Below are 18,589 nucleotides of genomic sequence, written 5' to 3'. Positions count from 1 at the left end.
AATCCACCCACTGCTATTATAGTTTGGTATGTTTTCACATTGGATAATAGAACAGAGATGTATGTAGTTAAAGGCATAGAAGTCAGAATTTTTGGGCATTCCTTGCTATATTTTGAAATTAATAAAATAAGAGCTGGTTTTCAATTGATGTCATTTTCAAAGGAAATTGGGCTGGGATTATTATTGTTACTACCACAATCATCATAGAAAGATTCCGACATTTTGCTAACATTGAGTAGTGCTAACAGCACAGAAGATTCATTTGATCTTATATAATGTTTTCATGGTTAATAAGATTTGCATATGACATTTTTGCATGATTATAAGTGCTGGAATTTCATTGCAGTAGGCATTAACTCCTGCGATTGAAGTTAAGGGAGATTTCTTTTCCTTTTTTTTTTAATAGCTAATGAAGAGTTTAACTGCCTCTGGGGCATTTTAAGAAAATGTTATACTGTACTTAACGAACATTATACTACAAATAAGAGTGATATTCCTGTAATTAAAACAGTCTGGATATTGCTTAATGAATGCTTTTCTTATCTTAATGTGTAGGCAGTAAGGATTCATGTAGTTGCCTTTATTAACTTGTGGAGTTAGTTAAAAAGCTGGTTAAAACAGTAAGTCCATATCAGGTCAATATAAAATGCTTATGTAGGGATTTCATTGCTCTTATAAATCCACTAGTTAAAAAATAAACACAGATGCTTGTTTGTGCCATCCTGAGCCATATTGCCAGGTAGTATTTCTGCCTGTAGACATTTCCAAAGTTAAGTGTTGCCTGGAGCACTGCAGGATTTGTAAGCATTCTTCTTTATCGTCCGTTTAGGAAATATTTTTAAATTTCCACCAGGCTTGTATTCAAAACCAGAGAGCAGTTGGTTTTCAATTAGTGTGGTCACAATTCCTGTTGAACTAATAGCATTGTGTATTCGTTTTTCTTTTCTGTCATAGTGCATCAGGTTTGATGTAATTACAACATTTTCTTTTTTTTTTTTTATGTAATTGCAGTACATTGTAGTTTTATAGTTCTGTTCTTCAGCGGTTTAATATTTAGTAATTGCTTGCTAAATTGTTCTCCACTGCTCAGTTATTTGGCACAGAAAACTGAATAAGTCCAGTGTAATACAAAATAATTCTTTGACTTAGCAATTCCTCTGCATAATATAATAATTCTACAGAATAATGCTTGGCTAAACATAAATCATATTTTTACTTTTAATCTTATTCTGAGAATATCATGAAGGTTTGTTTTTTTTCTCCAGCTGAAATTGAGCATCTTTATATTGTTTAAAAGATATTCACCACCTGGATTCCATCTGTATACATCTGAGTCTCAATTTTGCACAAGTCTCTGTATGAAAACCTGAAAAAAGCAGGTTGACCCATGTGTAGCATAAAAACACATGGAAATGGAACAGTTTCATAATTCAAAATTAACCCCCAGTCCTGGAGGCACTTAAACACACTGTTAACTCTAACTTCAACTAGTTCTTTTGATTTCTCTGGGCTAGGTACATGCTCAAGTGGGTTTACAGGAGAAATTTCAAAATGCAGAGAAGACTGCAATATTTTTTTCTTTTTCATATGCGGTAAAAATGTCTGTGCTTTATTTAGTATTATAATTTACCTATGTTTCTAAATTCAGGAGTCATCAAAATGTTTACGGTTTGACTGTGGACTGATGTAAATTGCAAATTGAGATAAAATATGGTCCACCAGTGAAAAATTCTTAGAAGTGTGAAGGGACCTTCAGTTTGTAAAATATCCCCACTACAACCAAAACTATGAAGACGACAATTTGTAGTAAAAAATCAGAAATTCTGAAAGACCTGAAGTGGAGCACAAATTCCTTCTTTCTTCTGACTTCTGCAGCATTAGTATATTGACACTCCATTTCCTTCTGCTAAATTTTGTCAGTGCAACTTCAGTGTCATTTTATTTTAACTCCAATATGAATCAGAAGTGATTTCAAGGACTGTACTGTTTTCCTTTTCTTTCATGCCATGCAGACATGGATATCTAACCAGCACAGGCTCTGGTTAACATAGTGACTCTCTGTTATGGATGGCAAGATCATTTTAACAGGCAGGAATGGCACTTTATTGATTCTGACTTTATCAAGTGCCTGTTTCTTATTTTGTATATAACTCATTAGCAGTCTGCTCCTAAACTGCTCAGGAGCCTTTGGATGAGTTTGGGACTCGGACTTTAATCACAGTAATTAGCGTGGAATTTTTGAATCCTGGTCTCAATCTTGACCTTGTAGCATTTAGCCAATGCGCACACAGCTGGACCGGTGGCAGGGGCTGCGAGAGCTCAGTAGTGGGCATGCTCCCGGTGTCCTGGTGTGGGAACCGACGCGGAGAGAATAGAGGGGAGTGGGGAAGAAAAGAGGAGAAAAACATGTTCAGTAAGAAAAGAAATTCTGCCCAAACATAGCTACCATTTTTTGTGTATGTACACCAAGATGGATGGGTGCAAAGTCAGCACGTGAAAAGGCTGGGGCAAGATTAGGGGCAAGGGAAGTAAGTACCTGATGGTAAGATGGAGGGGAGAACTGGAAGAGCCAAGAGTGGTTTTGCAGTGACATAAGGAATCTCTTCAAAGTTCAGCTTTTCTGCAGAGGCCACTAGGATGTGTCTGGCTGTATAATAGTGCAACCATTGCAGATATGTGGATTTTATATATTCACTTCCTAAGACAGATTTTGGCATAGGATGTTCCAGGACAGCTTGTTGGTTATATATGCCTAGTCCTCCCCATAAATTAGAAGATTCTCAACCTCCAAAGGCATGCTTTTGCCTTTGTGCCACACAGCTCTGATAACACTTGGTGCATATTTGTCTCTACACAAAACACAAAACCAAGTGAATCAAAACAAATTATACATCAACATCATACATCCAATGCAATATCTTCTTACTTCTCAATGCACACCTTAAAAAAGGCTAATTTATGCACAGTTTTCTAAATCTTTCGATATTGCTATTGATCTTCTCCTTTATTGTGGGATATTTTTTTATTTAAAATGTGTTGCAAATTTCTGTTGCAACTGCTAGTGGCAGTTCTGTTAAAAAAATGAAATGCAAAGGCTTCTCTTATGAAAACATATAGCTAAACAAAATTTTGCAAAATCTGATTACAGTGTTGTAGATTTTAAAAATGCATCTTAGAAACTGAATTAGTTAAATAAATGAATTCACATAAAATTGTCTTGAAAAAAAACTGTCCACATTTAGCGTTTATTTCTGTATCTTTATATTTAGAAAGACAGGGAAATTAATTGTTATCTTAGCTACATGTTTCTTAGGTGAAAGTGGCAAAGTTGAATGTGTTGCAGACAGACAGAATGCTTTTCCATTGCCCTGCAGTGCTGTGTGTCTGATTAAGCAGCAGAAAGCATCCCAAGAAGCCAGATACTTTGTGAATGGTAAAAGCAAAGCGAGGTACAACTCAGCTCAAGAATACTTCATGGGCATGACGAGTTATTCAGAGTTATCCACACCGTAAGGAAGGGAGCAAAGCCTCAACTGTATGTCACATATGCTAAAGCTCCCCAAGACAGGACACCAATTAACCTTGGATGATAGCAAACACACACACACACACAGGCTGCCCGAGAGGAGCAGCCTGTTGCCATTAGTAGGAAGCAGCAGCCCTTGTCACCCTGAGCCATTATTTAAATCTCTTTTAAAATTCAATTCTTAAGTCAAAGAACTGCAGCACTCTCCTCTTCCTCACAAACAGACTATTTTTGCTGCCCTGAAAACAGGAGATGTTAGTAATATGAGAAGCCAGTGGTCCTTTTATTTTTATCCTCGCTGTCTAATTTGGCCATTTTGAATTGAGAAGAAAAAAATGCCTGATCTTCAGTCAAAGCAATTTAAGGCATGATGGAGCTCAGAGTGAACCAAAACAACAGGGTCAAATGTAGTTGAAAGAACATGGTGGGGTAAATAGAAGGTCTATTTTTTTTTTTTTTTTACATTTAGTGCTTCTGGGAGGAGAAAGTTTGGTTAACTATTTAACCTATGATAGCCTTTTATCATTTTATGGCTTAGGGGTCCATGATTTTAAGCCTTTGCCAGTAAGTTCTTGGTTTGTATTCAGTCTTTTCTCTGGTGTCCAGTTATATGAATTACACTGATTTACTGAAGGTAGGAAAAAATTATAAACAGCAAAGATATATTTTTCCTAAAATTACTTTCAAGCAACTTTGAATTTGGTGCTTAGTTTTCATTACCACTCACACTTCTCTGTGTCATGATTTATTTTTTTTATCGGGGGGCTCTCCTTTCCCATTTGTTTCAGTGCTCTGTTTTTTGGCTATAATGCAATGTGTCCTGATCAGTTGGAGTAAGTGCTTGTGAAAGGTCACTTGGAAGCCCCCTTTTCATTTCTCCCTGCTACAGTTTTTCCAGCAGGCAAGTGCTCTCAGGAGCAACCCCCTCCAATCTGTCCCTTTTGATATCCAAAGCTGGTTGTTACGGGGGTTAAATTTCTTAATTCGCTGAGTTTTTGTGAGCGCTTCTTCAACTCACCACTCTCAGTCCCCGCAGCTGGGTGCAGACCGCCTGTCTCCCTTAGGATGCTGTGGAAGTGTTAGGGTTTATTATTTCACCTTCTTCACACTTTTGGGGGTCAATTTTATACCTTTATGTCTTCCATCAGCTTCAGGGGAATTAATCTTTATGTTACATCTGTGTGAGATAGTATCGGCCTTATGATGGGAAGTTTAAAATCAGACAAAGCCTCTCCTGGTAAAGAAAACTGCTTGTCAAGAGATCTCAAACCATGAGAGGTGGTGGCTTCTGCCTGCCCTTGCAAGGGCTTAGGTTTGGGGGGTTTCTTAATTAGTTTTTTGAGGGTCAGGGAAATGACCGTACTGAGTCTGGAACAAAGGAAGAAATCAAAATGTAAAGCTGAGTGTTTGGTATGTTGATAACCCCCCAGTTTTAATTTCAGCATAACTGGATCAGGGTGAGCGGCAGTTGTTACATAAAGTTCCTTCCCTTACATTTTATTCAAAAGTAAATATCATAGCTCTTCACATTTAACCTAAGTATTTTTCTTCCTTTTTTTTTTTTTGTTTTTTTGTTTTTGTTTCCCTGATGAAGAGCTGTTTGCTTTACCCAGATTTATTTCCACTAGGAGACCACTAAGATTTTGGGGACCTGTATTCTGATGATAAAGCTTGTGACATGAGCTTTTGTTTTCCATTTGAGGAAATGTTAGCATTTTTTCACATGTTAACTTTTTAACAATTACGAGGAATTTCTTTTCCTTGAAAACTGCTGTCCTTTTCTTTTTCATCCTCTTTTCTCTCTTCTTGATATTTTTATTTCCCTTTTATATGGATACTTGTAGATTTTGTCACTTCAAACATTAGCTGTTCCTCCTCTTTTCTTTTGCTTTACAATACACACTAGGAGATTTTTTTTTTTTTTGCATATTCCTTCCCTTTCTCTGTGAGATATTGTAGTTCACCAAATTTAAAACACTACAGTATTTAGAATCCCCGCAGTGCCATTTTAAGTATTTGGACCTGAAAAATGCCCCAAGTAATAACTACCTGAATTGCTTTTAATTACACAATATAGCTGCATCATTTTACTTCAGATTCTTTTTGATTGATGCTGTAAGGCAATTGTAACCATGGATGATGGGATTAAGTGCCTCTTGAAGTGACTTTAGCTTCTTGTGGGAACAAAGGGAAAGAAGAGAACACTTAGTCCCTTTTTGAGTGAACAGCCTTTTTTCACTTGCTATATAAAGAAATACAATTAACAAACATTATCCCCAGAGGTGAATTGAAATGTACATGCGGACAATAACCGCTCTTGACTGCAATTAGACATATATGATCCGAGGTATTTTGGCCATTCATTAGTGCTAATTGTTTGAGAAACAAGCCCAGAGAACAAATGATTAAAATGTTAGTGCCATAACCAGGATTATTAGCATGTGTGATAAAATGCATGCGCCGCAGCTGTACCAATAAAACTCTCCAGCGAGTCGCTTTGATTCGACAAATACTCAGCGCGGCTGCGAGCCCTTCGTATTTGCACAGGGCCTGCTGATGTTTATAACAAACAACTTGTATCTTCTTTTCTTAATTAGAAAGAATTACTATGCAAATTGCGGGGCTTTGTAATTCCGCAGAAGTTTCCTTTGTTTTTGGCAGATTATTTGTGTGTGGTGGTGTGCTACTCCCTGGTAAATTCGACGCAGGAAAACCATTATGTTTTCTCCAGAGTGGGGTTTTTTTGCATATATTGCAGAAATAATTTTTAGGAGGTTTTCCTGCATTAGCTGGATCTAGTTCAGCGGGTGTTGTGGGTCTTGAATCACTTCTGTCCTTCTTCCATGGATATCATGGCATGCAGTTGCATGCACAGAGGTCAAAAACACATGTGGAAATTATCCAGATTTTTAAAAGTTTTAGTGAAATGTCTAAAAATGCTCTTTGCAGACACGTTGTCAACACTTGCCAAAGATTGTAGAAGGAAAGATTTGACCTATTGAGCAATGAATATTTTTCTATGTGTTTGGCAGATCTTCCAGGGGTGATTTGATTTAGCAAATAAACAGAGAACAGAGGCACAGGTTAAAGCACTGGAAATCACTTGTGTGAGTACTTTACTTTGTGAGCTGTATGTTGTTGGCTTCAATGTGACTGCGCAGGTGTGTGCAGTTAAGTATGTGTATGACTATGAGCAATGCTGGAATGTGAAAATGCAGTTTACGGCAAGGAAATTTGCATAATTTGGGTAATTTCACTGTTTGCAGTCACGCTGTATGGCTGCCATTGCAAACTGCAGTGTCTCCTGGTAGTCAAATAGGTTTTCTTTTCTCCTTCCTGAGGATGAACTATTCACTCTTGGGTGAAACGGTTCTCAGAGGACCACGAGTAACTTTAACTTGCCAGCTACTTTTACATATTTGATGAAGACTTTAGTACAGTGTTATGTTTGCTGAAGAAATTTAGTTTTATTTCCAAGACCCAAGAGCACTCAGCATGCTGCCAGATGCTACGAATGAAAATATGCTGCTGTAAAACAATTTAATGAGCTTTACCCAATAGCCTAGTCCTTGTTTTAACTTACAGTGCTTAAAGGAAGAAACATTGTCTTAGCAAATTCACTTGGCTTTTGTCCATGTGTTTAGTTTAAAGCATAGTCAAGCTTAGTTTGAATCATTAAAATACTTGGAGCCAGGAAACATATGTAAGATTTTCCTCTTCTTTATGGCACAGGGTTAACAGTATAATCAAGACTGCAGTGCTGTGTGGGTTTTTTGTCCTAAAAAAGCAACTGCTGGGGATTTTTTTATTCTATCAAAATAACAGAAGTCAAGATAATCAGGAGAGTGTTTCCTACCAGACTAGCTAACTGCTCATATACAGAACACCCCAAGCCTTGCCACTGTTTAAAATAAGTCTATAGACAAATGGATCTATTAATTAATCCGTCTTCCTCTGCTTTTTTATTGTAGAACATAAAATACGACTTTGCAAGGAAAATGCACAGTGATGATTAAAGAATAAATGTCAAAGAATTAGCGTGTGATACCATTTACTGCAGTCATATCTAAAGATACTTTTTGAAAACTTTTATTTTATATTAATATTTCTAGAGCTCTTAGTTTTGAAAGGAGAAAGATTCTGTGTTGGTCCACTGATACCAGCTCCTGCTGTATATATTTTTTTCCTGGCCATACCTTTTGAAAAATTTTTTTCTTCTTCAACTTGCTAAGATATCCCATAAAACTAATAATGTGACACATCAACAGTATATTTTTTATAATAATTTATGTCCTAAGAAACCTGTTGTTTGAGCCCATGTGGCTACAAAGTTGTTTAGCTGAGGGGGAGATGTCAGTAGTCACCTGGCAGTAGCATTTTCAGCATTAAGCCTATTAAGTGATGGCGTTTTAATGGATTAGGTCTATCACTTCTTTGGAGTCAGGTGGTCTGCTGAGGAAGCTGTACAGCTCCTCCATCTAAACACAAATTCATAGGCATGGATGGTGACACCTGACTAAATCTGGTCTACAGGTAACGGGTTTTCACCTACACAACACTGCACGCCATTGTGTGTGGTATGCAGAGCAGGGCTGCCTTCATGGGGCTTGCAGCAGTGAGAGGGAAAACGGCTGGTCAAACAGCCCTGGGTTTGATGACAGCCCAGAAGAAATCCTGGGAAACATGTGTGACAGAAGATACATCTCATCTCAGCATGCTCTGAGATTATGGTGTTAGCCACGTCTATCAGGTTTCTGGCTGGTTGGAGGGTTGGTGGGAGGCAGTCATTAAGGGTGCTTCAGGGGCTGCTTGGCTCTAGGCTGGAGTTAACTATTAATGGGCTGAGCTCTTTGACTCCTTTGTGCCCTTGGGAACCACAAGACTGAGGCCATCAGAGAAAGAGAATAGAAACTAATCACTTTTGTTCCCTCATATGTGTTTAGGGAAGGACTGCAGACTTCTTTACTGACCTCTGTGTCACACAGAAAAAAGATCCTCCTCTTTCCGTTTGAGATAAACCAGTCTTCCACCTCATCCTTGCTCTCCCAAAGTGTACTACTGCAAGAAAATTAGATTAAGTGGATTTGTCTAGCAGCCACTTGAGTTGCCACAAGTTCTGTTACCATCCCCACTTCAGTCTGAAGCAGGAAACGTGAAGTAGTTCGTAAGAGACAGAGAGTACTTTGGAAGGGCTCAGTGGGTCTCAGTTGCGTGTCTCCAGGTGTTGATAGGACCTCCACCACCTGAGTCTTGAAGCTGTTGCTGTTATTAACAAGGGTAGTACTGGCATTTTTAATAAAATAATTTTTATTTAACTGCCAAGCTGTCCCATTTCTTAAAATGAATTAAGCATTACCAGAAGAGCCTGGCAGTGGTTTTTGTAGGCTCTTAAAGTGGATGTGCACAGGGTATGCAGAGATGCAGCAGATGAGATGACAGAATAGTTTACTGAGGTAAAATGTGATAAAAGCTTTCCTCATATTTTTAACCCAGGTCTTATATTCAGCTTTTAGGGTGCACACTCTGGGGGAAGAGAGGGCTCTTCAACAGATTCAGCTTAGAAAGGCAAGTATTACAGCAGTCTGTCAGTCACATGCCACATTGGCTCTGATTTAGACTGACTGAACTTGTTTCCAAGCATTTGAGAGCGTTAGTCATGTGTGCTTTGAAGAAAACCCACATGTGTGTGTAGCCACATGTCATCCAAGTCTAGAAACTTGGGAAGCATTATTAAGAGGGGCATAGGAAAATGCATGGGTCCCTGACATGATGCGATAATGACATGTTCAGCATGGTGCTGGGAAAGCTTTGCATTATTCAAAGTGCTGAATAATATACATGATAATGCATAATGGTGTTATATGGTAGGATTATTTTGTGGTGTAAGTGCTTTGTGCTTAGTATGAAGGTAAATTATATTATTTTCTCCTCATGTTTGATGTAGCAGAATAGGCCTGGGGAGTACAGCATGAAGTGGTGAGGAAGAGGAGCAGGCAAGGGTTTTCTGTTTTTTTTTTTTTTGAAGGCCAAGAAACACAGTGGCACTCTCTAGAATTTATTTCTCTGTGCTTGTAATTATGGAGGAAAGCAAGCTCCTCCTGGCACTCAAGAGCAGGCTCCTCTGGCACTCCCACAGCCTCCAAGTGCACTAACCCAGCTCCTGCCTGAGGCAGGTTAGCTGGGCCCTCACCAGGAATGTCAGCACATGGTGGAGACAACCCCAGACCTCACACCTACAGGCCACAGGGATATTATCCTCTCAAGCCACGTGGCAGCAAAGGCTCACACCTGCACTGGAGTGTGGTGCACAAAGCATTTACAAATTTTAAAAGACTCCACAGCCAATAATCTACTGCTGATGCTTGTGGGTTTATGAACTCTGTCAGTGAAAGTCTGTGCTGTGGATCTGAAGGTCTGAAGAGAGTAGCGAGGTTCCACACTACATGGGGTTTTCATTTTGTTTTCTTAATTTTCGCCTCCATCCATCTTGCTTATTTAAAATTTGCATGCAAATACATTTGTTGATATAATGCTAAGGTTGCAAAATGAACTTTTGCAAACCTGTGCTTGTTTTAACCAGCACCCCTGCTTCATTCACAGTGTGACATCCAGCTCCTGGAGGAAATGTAGCAGATAGCAGCCGCCTCCCCAAAGCAGTCCTAATCCTACAGGGTCCTGTGACAGGGGAAAAACCAACTACTACCCTTCTGTATTTCAGGCTTGCTGTAGCACCCAGATCGGGCGGTGTAATTAAGGCTGCATGGATAAACCTCAGCCCTGGCAGGTCTTCAATTATGATTAAGCTTGCAACTTCTATTGAACACAGTGGTTTTAGAGTGTCATATTGTAATTAACTGTAATACTGATATTTCCCTAACTTGACTCTTCCAAAGGGAAAAAAATATATAAATATCCCCAAACCAGCCACTATCTAAGTAGGAATGTTTTGTTTTTAAAATATAGTCAAGTATTAGTTACAGCATTGCTGCCAATACTCTAATTTCAACAATATCCTTTACAGGGTGGATTCTCCTCTGCCAGCTGGTGTTCCTAAGCTTAGTTATCGCTTTACATCATCACACAAGTATGTTCCCAGGCGGGCTGTGCTGTATGTACCTGCGGATGATGAAAAGAAGATAAGAAAAATCCCATCACTAAACGTAGATTGTGCAGTGTTGGACTGTGAAGATGGTGTTGCTCTGAACAGAAAGGTAATTAAAAATTATCTGTGTGATATAATCAGCATTAAAGAGAACTTGTGGAAAAACATTGCCTTTGCCTTAGGGAAGTGACAACCAGAAAGACAAAGATAACTCTTAAGATATACAAAGTAATGGCACAGTGATAGGCTTTGTGAAGGCGTTGGGAAAATCTGGTTACCCAGAACTCAAAGAGATCCTGTGTGAGTAAGTGGGGAGGGAGTTTTGCATAAATACAGAACTGGGCATAAGCTATCATCACAGAAGAGTGGGAGATACTGTTATTATTGCAACACATTTCTTAGGGAAGAGGAGGAAACAGTCTGTAAGAACACAAATGGGAAAGGAAGCATTAGTACAGAATCACCAGGTGGGCAGTTTGTTATTGAAATAAAAGTATCTTCAGATTGTGAGTAAAATAGAGTGAGTCTGGGTTTGAGGCTCAGGGTGTTTGGAAAGATATACTTCCTGAAATTTTGGGGGAAATGCCATTAGGATGTTTCTCAAGGAAGGAAAAATTAGATCTGAGTGTATCAGTGTTTGGGACAGGGATGGAGAGCAGAGTGGGAGATGGATGTGGATATGTCAAGTACCTGTGCCAAGTTTTTGTTAACATTAAACTGTGGAAAAAGAGAGAATGATCTAGCATGCATTCAGTTTCACTTACAGGTTTTGTTTAATATATGGAAGTAACCATTTTGGTATGCTCACATCTTAGACTCATAGCATCATTTAGGTTGGAAAAGACCTGTAAGATCACTGAGTTCGACCTTAAACATAACTGTCAAGTCAACCAATTTAAACAATGTATACAAGAAATTGGTGCAAATGTTTCCAGGTGAAAGCTATTTCTCAACAAGAGTGTAAATTTGCTGTCACATTATTTTCATATTTGTTGGTTTTCCTAACCGTGTCTCCATGCTTCAGACTACAGCAAACAGTGTTTAGGGTTTAAGCGTCTTTTCCAGAAAGTTAGGAAAACAGGCTTGAAAATTTTCCCATGTCCTTTCAAAAATGTGGATAAAATTTTATTCTAATATTTTTCTTGTGAGTTAATGCTTTTCAGAAGGACTCTTCAATAGTGCTCTCTTTAACCTTCAGCTCTTTGCAGGTATGTTGGAAAGGAAAAATTTGACAGACTTTGCATGTACCTAATTTAATTCTAAAAAGTGAAAACACTGCTGGATGTTCCTGTGTGCTGCTGACGATGATTGGAAAGCATTTTTCAGTTGCTAAAATTCTGTGTAGAAAGACTAAGATTATATCTCCTGTCACAGTGAATTAGTATTCTTTCATCACATTTCAGAGGCTGCTGCTGTAAGATGATACAAGATGTGGGTGTGTATCAAACTGAAGTATTTTTAGGAGCTTAATTATATCAAACCATTTATAGCATAAGTATTTGTAATAAACAATGACAGAAAAACAAATTTTTATGATCAAGATGACAAAGTTGACAGTAGTAATTTCTCAAGGGTGGTAAAATTCTATCTCTGTTGAAGAGAAGTTGTGCCACTGGGTATAAGATTTCAAAGAAATTAGAGGGAAAATTGGTCATGGAAACTTGAGACGACAGATGAGCCCCTGCCTGAGCTTAAATGCGAAAAGAAAGCAGACAGGAGGTAGAAGTGGGGACAAGCTACCAAGAAGCAACAGAAAAATATGGTCCAGGCTCATAGGAGAAGAATGAGGAAGTTCAGAGCTTGTCTGGAATCAAAACTGGTGAGGAATGAGCAGGAGAGCAAAAATGGTTGCTACAAGGGTATCAGCAGTAAAAATGAGAAGGCAGACCAGTGGAATGGATGCACTGCTCCATGAAACTTCAGGCTTTACTGTCAGAGTCTGCCCAGTCTCAGGCCTAGAAGCAAAACTCAGGGGAGGGAGGGAGCAGCCACAGTAGGGGAGGGTGGAGTTGGGGTCTATTTAAATAAGCTGGTCTGTGGGACCACTAAGGATACACTGGAGGCCTCTGAGGAAGCTGTTGTGTGTCATCCTGAAGCTGCTGTCTGTCATCACAGAAAGGTCAAGGCTAGGGGATGTTCCTGAAGCCTGGAGAAAGGCACCTCTGCCCAGAAGTCCCTGGGTGCTGATGTACAACAAGCTGCACAGGGTCAGTGGTGTGTCCCTGCAGCAAAGGTGGCCAACCACCCCAGGGCCATGCTGGCACAGCTGCACCCAGCAGGTCCGGGGAAGGGTCCTTCCCCTCCACTTGATCTTGCAGTCTCTTTGTGGAGTCTGTGCCAAGCTGTGAATCCCAGCAGAAGAGAGAGGCTGAACAATGGGAAGAAGCCCATGAAGGGCCATCAGTCTGATCATGGCACAGGAGGAGAGGCTGAGGGGCTGAGTTTCTTCATCCATCTCATTTGGATGAGATGGCTGAGCTGGGTCTTGATGGACATTTTACTTCCTGAGGGGAATTGAATGGGTAGAGCTCTTCTCAGGGGAGCTCAGAAATTGTGCAAGGAAAAAAAGTGGGCACAGGTTGCATGAGGGGAGATGCCAACTGGAGACAAGGGAAAAATGTCCTGCCCATGCAGGTGGTCAGAGACTGGAAGAGATTGTCCATTGGTGGTGTACCCTCCCTCCCTGAGGGTATTCAAGCCTTGCCTGGATGAAGCTGTGATCAGCCTGGTGTAGAGCAGTAGTTAGTGCTGCTTTGAGGTGGTCTCCTGAGATATATTCCAACCTGTACTAGAGACTGTGTGACTGCATGATTTAGTAGACAAGCCTAATTCAAAGTGATTGGAAATTTGGATTTCATTTTTAGATCTGCCACAGATACTCAAGAAGAGTTTGAGACTTAGGTCCTATGAATGTGAAGCTGAAATTATTATTGCTCTTGCACCTTAATTTATTAATGTTTATGAGGTGTTTGGAGAATTTGTGTGAAAGATATGTCAAGAATATGCATTGAAGTGCAGTGTTCAGTGGCCCATTGCAAATGGGTCATTTCAAACTGAGGGGAAATCTAGGTTTCCACTAGGAAACTCAGCAATTCTGAGTCTTTCCTTTATTCATTATTCTTAAATAGTACTGATGAATTTGACTATTTAGTGCTGTATCTTTTATTAATTGAAATACTACTTACAGACTTCCTTCAAACTGCTGCAGAAATGTTGAATTTGGGCAAAACCAGGACCTGACTGAAGGTTCACAGTGCCTTGGGTCAAACTTGCCCGTCTACAGATCTTCGTTTGCATGAAGTCCAAGCAGCAAGTTTGAACCACATCTAATGGGTCTATTTTAACAAGATGCTGTGTGGTTTATATTAGGATTAAGTCAAAATTTGACAGATTGATAATCTGGCATGTCAGCAGCTCTATTTGCTTGCTCATTCAGAAGGAAATAAGGAAGATGAGCTTCTTGTTACTGAAACTGGTAACATTTGCAAACCTGCATTTGGTTGCTGTAGCAGCTTTTGAAGCTATGGCTATAAAATAAAAATATTTAACTATTTTCTATGCAATACTTTCTCCCAATGAAATTTTGAAAGATTGCCTTCCCTGTGCCTTACCCTCACTATTATGTTTTCTAATGGCTGACAGGGAGCACCAGAAGAGGGGAACCCATCCCCATACCTTAATCTCTTTACCATTTCAGTGCCTGCATTTCTTACCTTCAAGAGCTACAGCACTGACCACAACTTCATGTGTCATCTCTTTCTCCTTCTTTTCAATCTTATTTTCTAGCTGTTACTTTGACTAAATCAGAAAAACAGAAACAACCTCACAGCATTCACAAGGAGAAAATTTCTCTGTGAATTTTCTGAGGAGAACCAGTGGGAGGAAATGGCTAAAAAGCAAAGTTGTTATAGTATGCTGAGTACTAACCCTGAAAGTAGGGTTAGACCTGATCCTGGTATGAGTAGCACAGGGGCTTTTGCAACACCTTTGGGATTGGGCAGAACAGTAGGAGGTCTTCAAAAATTCAGAATAGGAAAGGTGATGGGAAGATATTCTGATGTTGCTGAATTTTTTTTTTACAGAAGTAGCTTTAGTCTTGCTGAACATATCTACAAATCATGCTGTTCTCAAATCCTGGTTGGAGATCCACATGGTGTTTTTAGAGGTTCAGATGCATAGTGTCATATGATGTAGGCTATCAGCTGCCTCTCAAAGTTTCTGACACTCTCAAAGTTTAAGACATTGGGTATTTCTACAACAGAAATTTAAATTTTGGTTGTGGAAACAATTAAATATTAGTAAAGGGAAATTGCCTTCCCTGTGGTACTATTCACAGACAAAGAAAGGATTTATTTGCCACTGATGTACATATGAAGTTTCTCAAGTGTTGTTATACATTTTAAAGAAATTACTCAGAATTACGGGCTTGGTGATATTTTAAAGTGAACAGTTCAAATAAAAATTCTGAAACTATAAAATTAGAAATAATACAGATTGCAATGTTGATAGGTCACAAATGCATCACACTCTTAGAGACAAAAATAGCCTGTATCTATTTCAGCTCTTCACAGGAAATTGTCTGAATATGCCTTCATTTTGATTGTAAAAAATAAAAAGGTTTTAAAAATGGCTGCATTGACATGCTTGTATGATTCATATAAGCCAGCAAGCTGAATTGCATCTTATAAAATTGAAAGGTCTCTGTGTAAGAGCTGAGCTGTCTCAAGGGCTCTCTGCCCAGCCCGCAGTTCTTGCTATAGTTTTCCTCTGTAGAGCTGCATTACTCACTGTGCTTGTAGGTCAGGTGGATCTATTATCATGTGGAAAAGTTTTCTCTTCCTGTTGGAATAAGGAAGATTTCCATGTCAGTGCGTTCATTTTCCAAGAACATAGCTGAGATTTTGTAGTTAGTTCCCACAGGTTATGTAAAGTTACCACCCGTACAAGAGAGTTTTCTAGAACTCCATTTTTTTCCAGCAGGATCCTGTCTTGCTGGTGCTTTTCTTCTAAGCATCCAGGAGGTGTTAGCTCCCAGGTCAGCCTAGCAAGACAACAGTTGGGGTTCCTACTGTAGTCTTTATGTATCTTTCTGAGTCCTTGGCAATTGTTTTGGAGAATTTTGATGCCTCCAAACCAATGCTATTTTTGGCTTTATCTTGTTTGTGGTCTGCAGGGTGGTTTGGAGAAACTGCAATAACATGGCACACTCTGCAGCTCCCTTTAGAGCACCATCAGGCCAGGCAGGGCACAATCCCTCCTGCCAAAGATGACCTTTGAAAATTCTCTCAGGCAAATTCTGAAAGTGCTATGATTTGGCCTTTTCTTTCCATGGAGAGTGCTGGTGTTATAATTAAGAATCAAAACAAAGCCCCATGTTCCCTCTGCTCATGTTTTTTTTTTGTATCAGAGGTGTAAAAGCAATCCCTTGGAGTGTACATATGGCTGAGAAAAGTCTGTACACTCCTCTAGGAAAATAGGAAATGTTATCGTTGATCCTCAGGAACTATATAGACCTCATTCATCCAATTACAAAAATTACTGATATTCAGGCCTGCACTGTAAAATTATGTCAGACTGATTAGAGTTTAAGCTCCTAAGCCTTATTTAATGTGAATTGTCATTATGTTGCTTTGTCTCTTTTAGAAAAAAAGTTGCTCTCTCCTCCAGCACTTAAGCAAGAAAAGAGGACACTTCAACTCTGTCCATTCCCCACATCCCTTCCTTGAGAGGGGAAGTTGTGGCTCCTGAGCCTCTCCTGTTCTCCCTAGTTTCCTCAGCAGTGAGAGGAAGTTTGGTTATGTTAAGTGGAGGTATAGGGAAGGACCTATTTGACTAATCTGAAGCATGTCCTCTTAAAATCATAGAATAAATATCTTCATACATAATATCATGGAGCCACTTAAAAACTCGTTGTGCTGTGTCATGGAAGAAGGAAAAATCAGTTAATTCTTTTGAATTGTCTGTTTTTAAAAATAGGATTAAAGCGTGACCATTTTCAAAGTGTTCTATTATGAATAACACATATGTAAGAGATGACTCTTAGTTCATTACAGTTAAGAGCAGATCATCCACAGACATGCTGATTTTATGGAGATTTCTCCCTGAGAGAATGCCTCCTCCATCTCTCTAGTGATCTGATCCTGGGATCAGAACAAACAGCACGCCAGAGAGAGGGCATCCTTGCCTAACATTTCCCCCTTAATCTGAGACCTTCTGACCTTTTTATTCCTTATCATTGATGATAAGAGGCTCTTGCATATAAAACAACACTTCAACTAAATTTGGGGGTGGAGATAAATACATAAAATGGGTCAGCATGGTATACAAAAAATAATTTGAGGCTTCCTTTGTTGAGATGCGTTTCCTTATTGATGTTATTGAAGGATTTTATAGTATTAGTGGAAGAAAGCTCCAGTTGGTTTCCATAAATCTCTAGTTACTTCAATTAAAACCAACAGTTTTCCCGTATTATATGATGATAATCTCTTTTTGGTTTTTTGTTTGTTTTTTTTAATAAAGCCGTGTTGGTTAGGATTTATCAATGCTGCAGGTATTTCTCTAGGCTCATAGTGAGACTGTTAGCTAGTACTTCATAGGCACAGTTGCATGAAACATTGATAACTAGGTTATTTTACCAGGTCTTTGCTTTATTTATAATAAATTAGTACTGTACCTAATTGTATTCCTCCTACAGGGAGAAGGCTTGCTGATAAAGTGTGTAGAGAATGATTAAATGTACACAGGCGCATAGTAGGGTGACTTCTCTTCAAAAGATGCACAAAATTAAAATGGGAATGCTGCTTTCCCCAGTGGCTTGCCATTATTAAAAGTCTGAGTAGCATGGGAAATTTCTTCTGTAGAAATTGGGGAGTCCAAAAGTCTCTCTGGTTTATTGTAGGGAAGCTGAACTGTACGGTGAAACTCTGCAAGGCCTTTTTGATCCTTGAAGAGTTCTGATGAATATACATTTTTATGAAAGTTGTAAAGTGTTTTCATTTCCTCATTAATCCCACCATGGTCCTGGAAGAACTGCCACTCCTGAGTACTGACTGTGACAATAAAAGTTTTTGTTCCTATTGTTTTACTCTACAAGCCAATCATCTTCCTTACATAAAGATTTGAGGATTCATAAGGAGATCGCAATATTCAGCAATTTTCTTCTTAATGAGCTCAGTAATGCCTGTTTCTCTTCGAGCAGAGCCTTTGAATTGCCAGTTATTTCTTTTCCACTGATTCAGATGTATCCAATTAAGTTTGACTTGGACATGTACTGATATAATTATTACTGCTGACAGAATGGTGTCTAGAAACTTAGGGAAAATGCCTTGGCTCAGTGTTAATAGGGATTTCAGACAGGAATATATTAACAGACCTTGGAAAATATTTTAAAACATACAGTTAATGTTTGTATGGACTTGTAAGTCCTTCAGCTTTTGTGTGTAGTCAACTGCAGGCACATCAGCACACCTGGTACTGAAGGCTAACTGTAGGACTAGAATGTCTTGCTACACATTTCTGGACCAAGTTTCATATTTCATCTGTTCTCATAGCAGGAAGGACCTGCTACACAGCCACTGAGCACCTACCATTTAGTTTGAAAGGAGCTGTTGAGTTTCAAGTGTCCTACAGAAAACCAAGCTAATACTAAAAAGTTCAGTTTACACGGTTTGCTGAGAAACAATATGTGGGATCAAATTTGGACACTTTTTTTGTATGCAAAACTATGTCCTGTGTTGTGGTGTTGTGTTGTGTTTTGTGTTGTGTAGTCAGGGCTGCAATGGCACCAGGGGTGAAAAAACTATAAAGGCCCTGCCCCTTTCTCAGTCACAGGGGTACTTAGCACTTAACACTGTTTTCTCCAGATCTCCTTTGATTTTTTTTTGTTGACAATGAGCAGGCATTGGAATGTGTTTGTGTATCCAAGTTTCTATTGCAATTCATCTTGAAACCTAGTCTTGAAC

General features: G+C 39.1%; 1 protein-coding gene across 5 annotated transcripts in view; it reads left to right on the top strand.

The window, feature by feature from the left end:
• CLYBL (citramalyl-CoA lyase) overlaps positions 1–18,589 on the top strand; it is a 165,469-nt gene that overhangs the window by 77,398 nt on the left and 69,482 nt on the right. For all 5 annotated transcript variants that reach the window (XR_009279607.1, XM_058857478.1, XM_058857461.1 and 2 more), the window contains one exon: positions 10,548–10,737. Coding sequence is in view for 4 of the 5 variants with exons in the window: in XM_058857478.1 (XP_058713461.1) it covers positions 10,548–10,737 (190 nt within the window). In the remaining variant the exon portion in view is untranslated. The remainder of the gene's footprint in view (positions 1–10,547; positions 10,738–18,589) is intronic.

This window comes from Poecile atricapillus, chromosome 1 (genome assembly GCF_030490865.1).
Source record: "Poecile atricapillus isolate bPoeAtr1 chromosome 1, bPoeAtr1.hap1, whole genome shotgun sequence".
In the NCBI taxonomy this organism is placed as follows: Eukaryota; Metazoa; Chordata; class Aves; order Passeriformes; family Paridae; genus Poecile; species Poecile atricapillus.
Note: the sequence above shows the minus strand (reverse complement) of the source record. Positions and strands in the feature narration are given on the sequence as shown.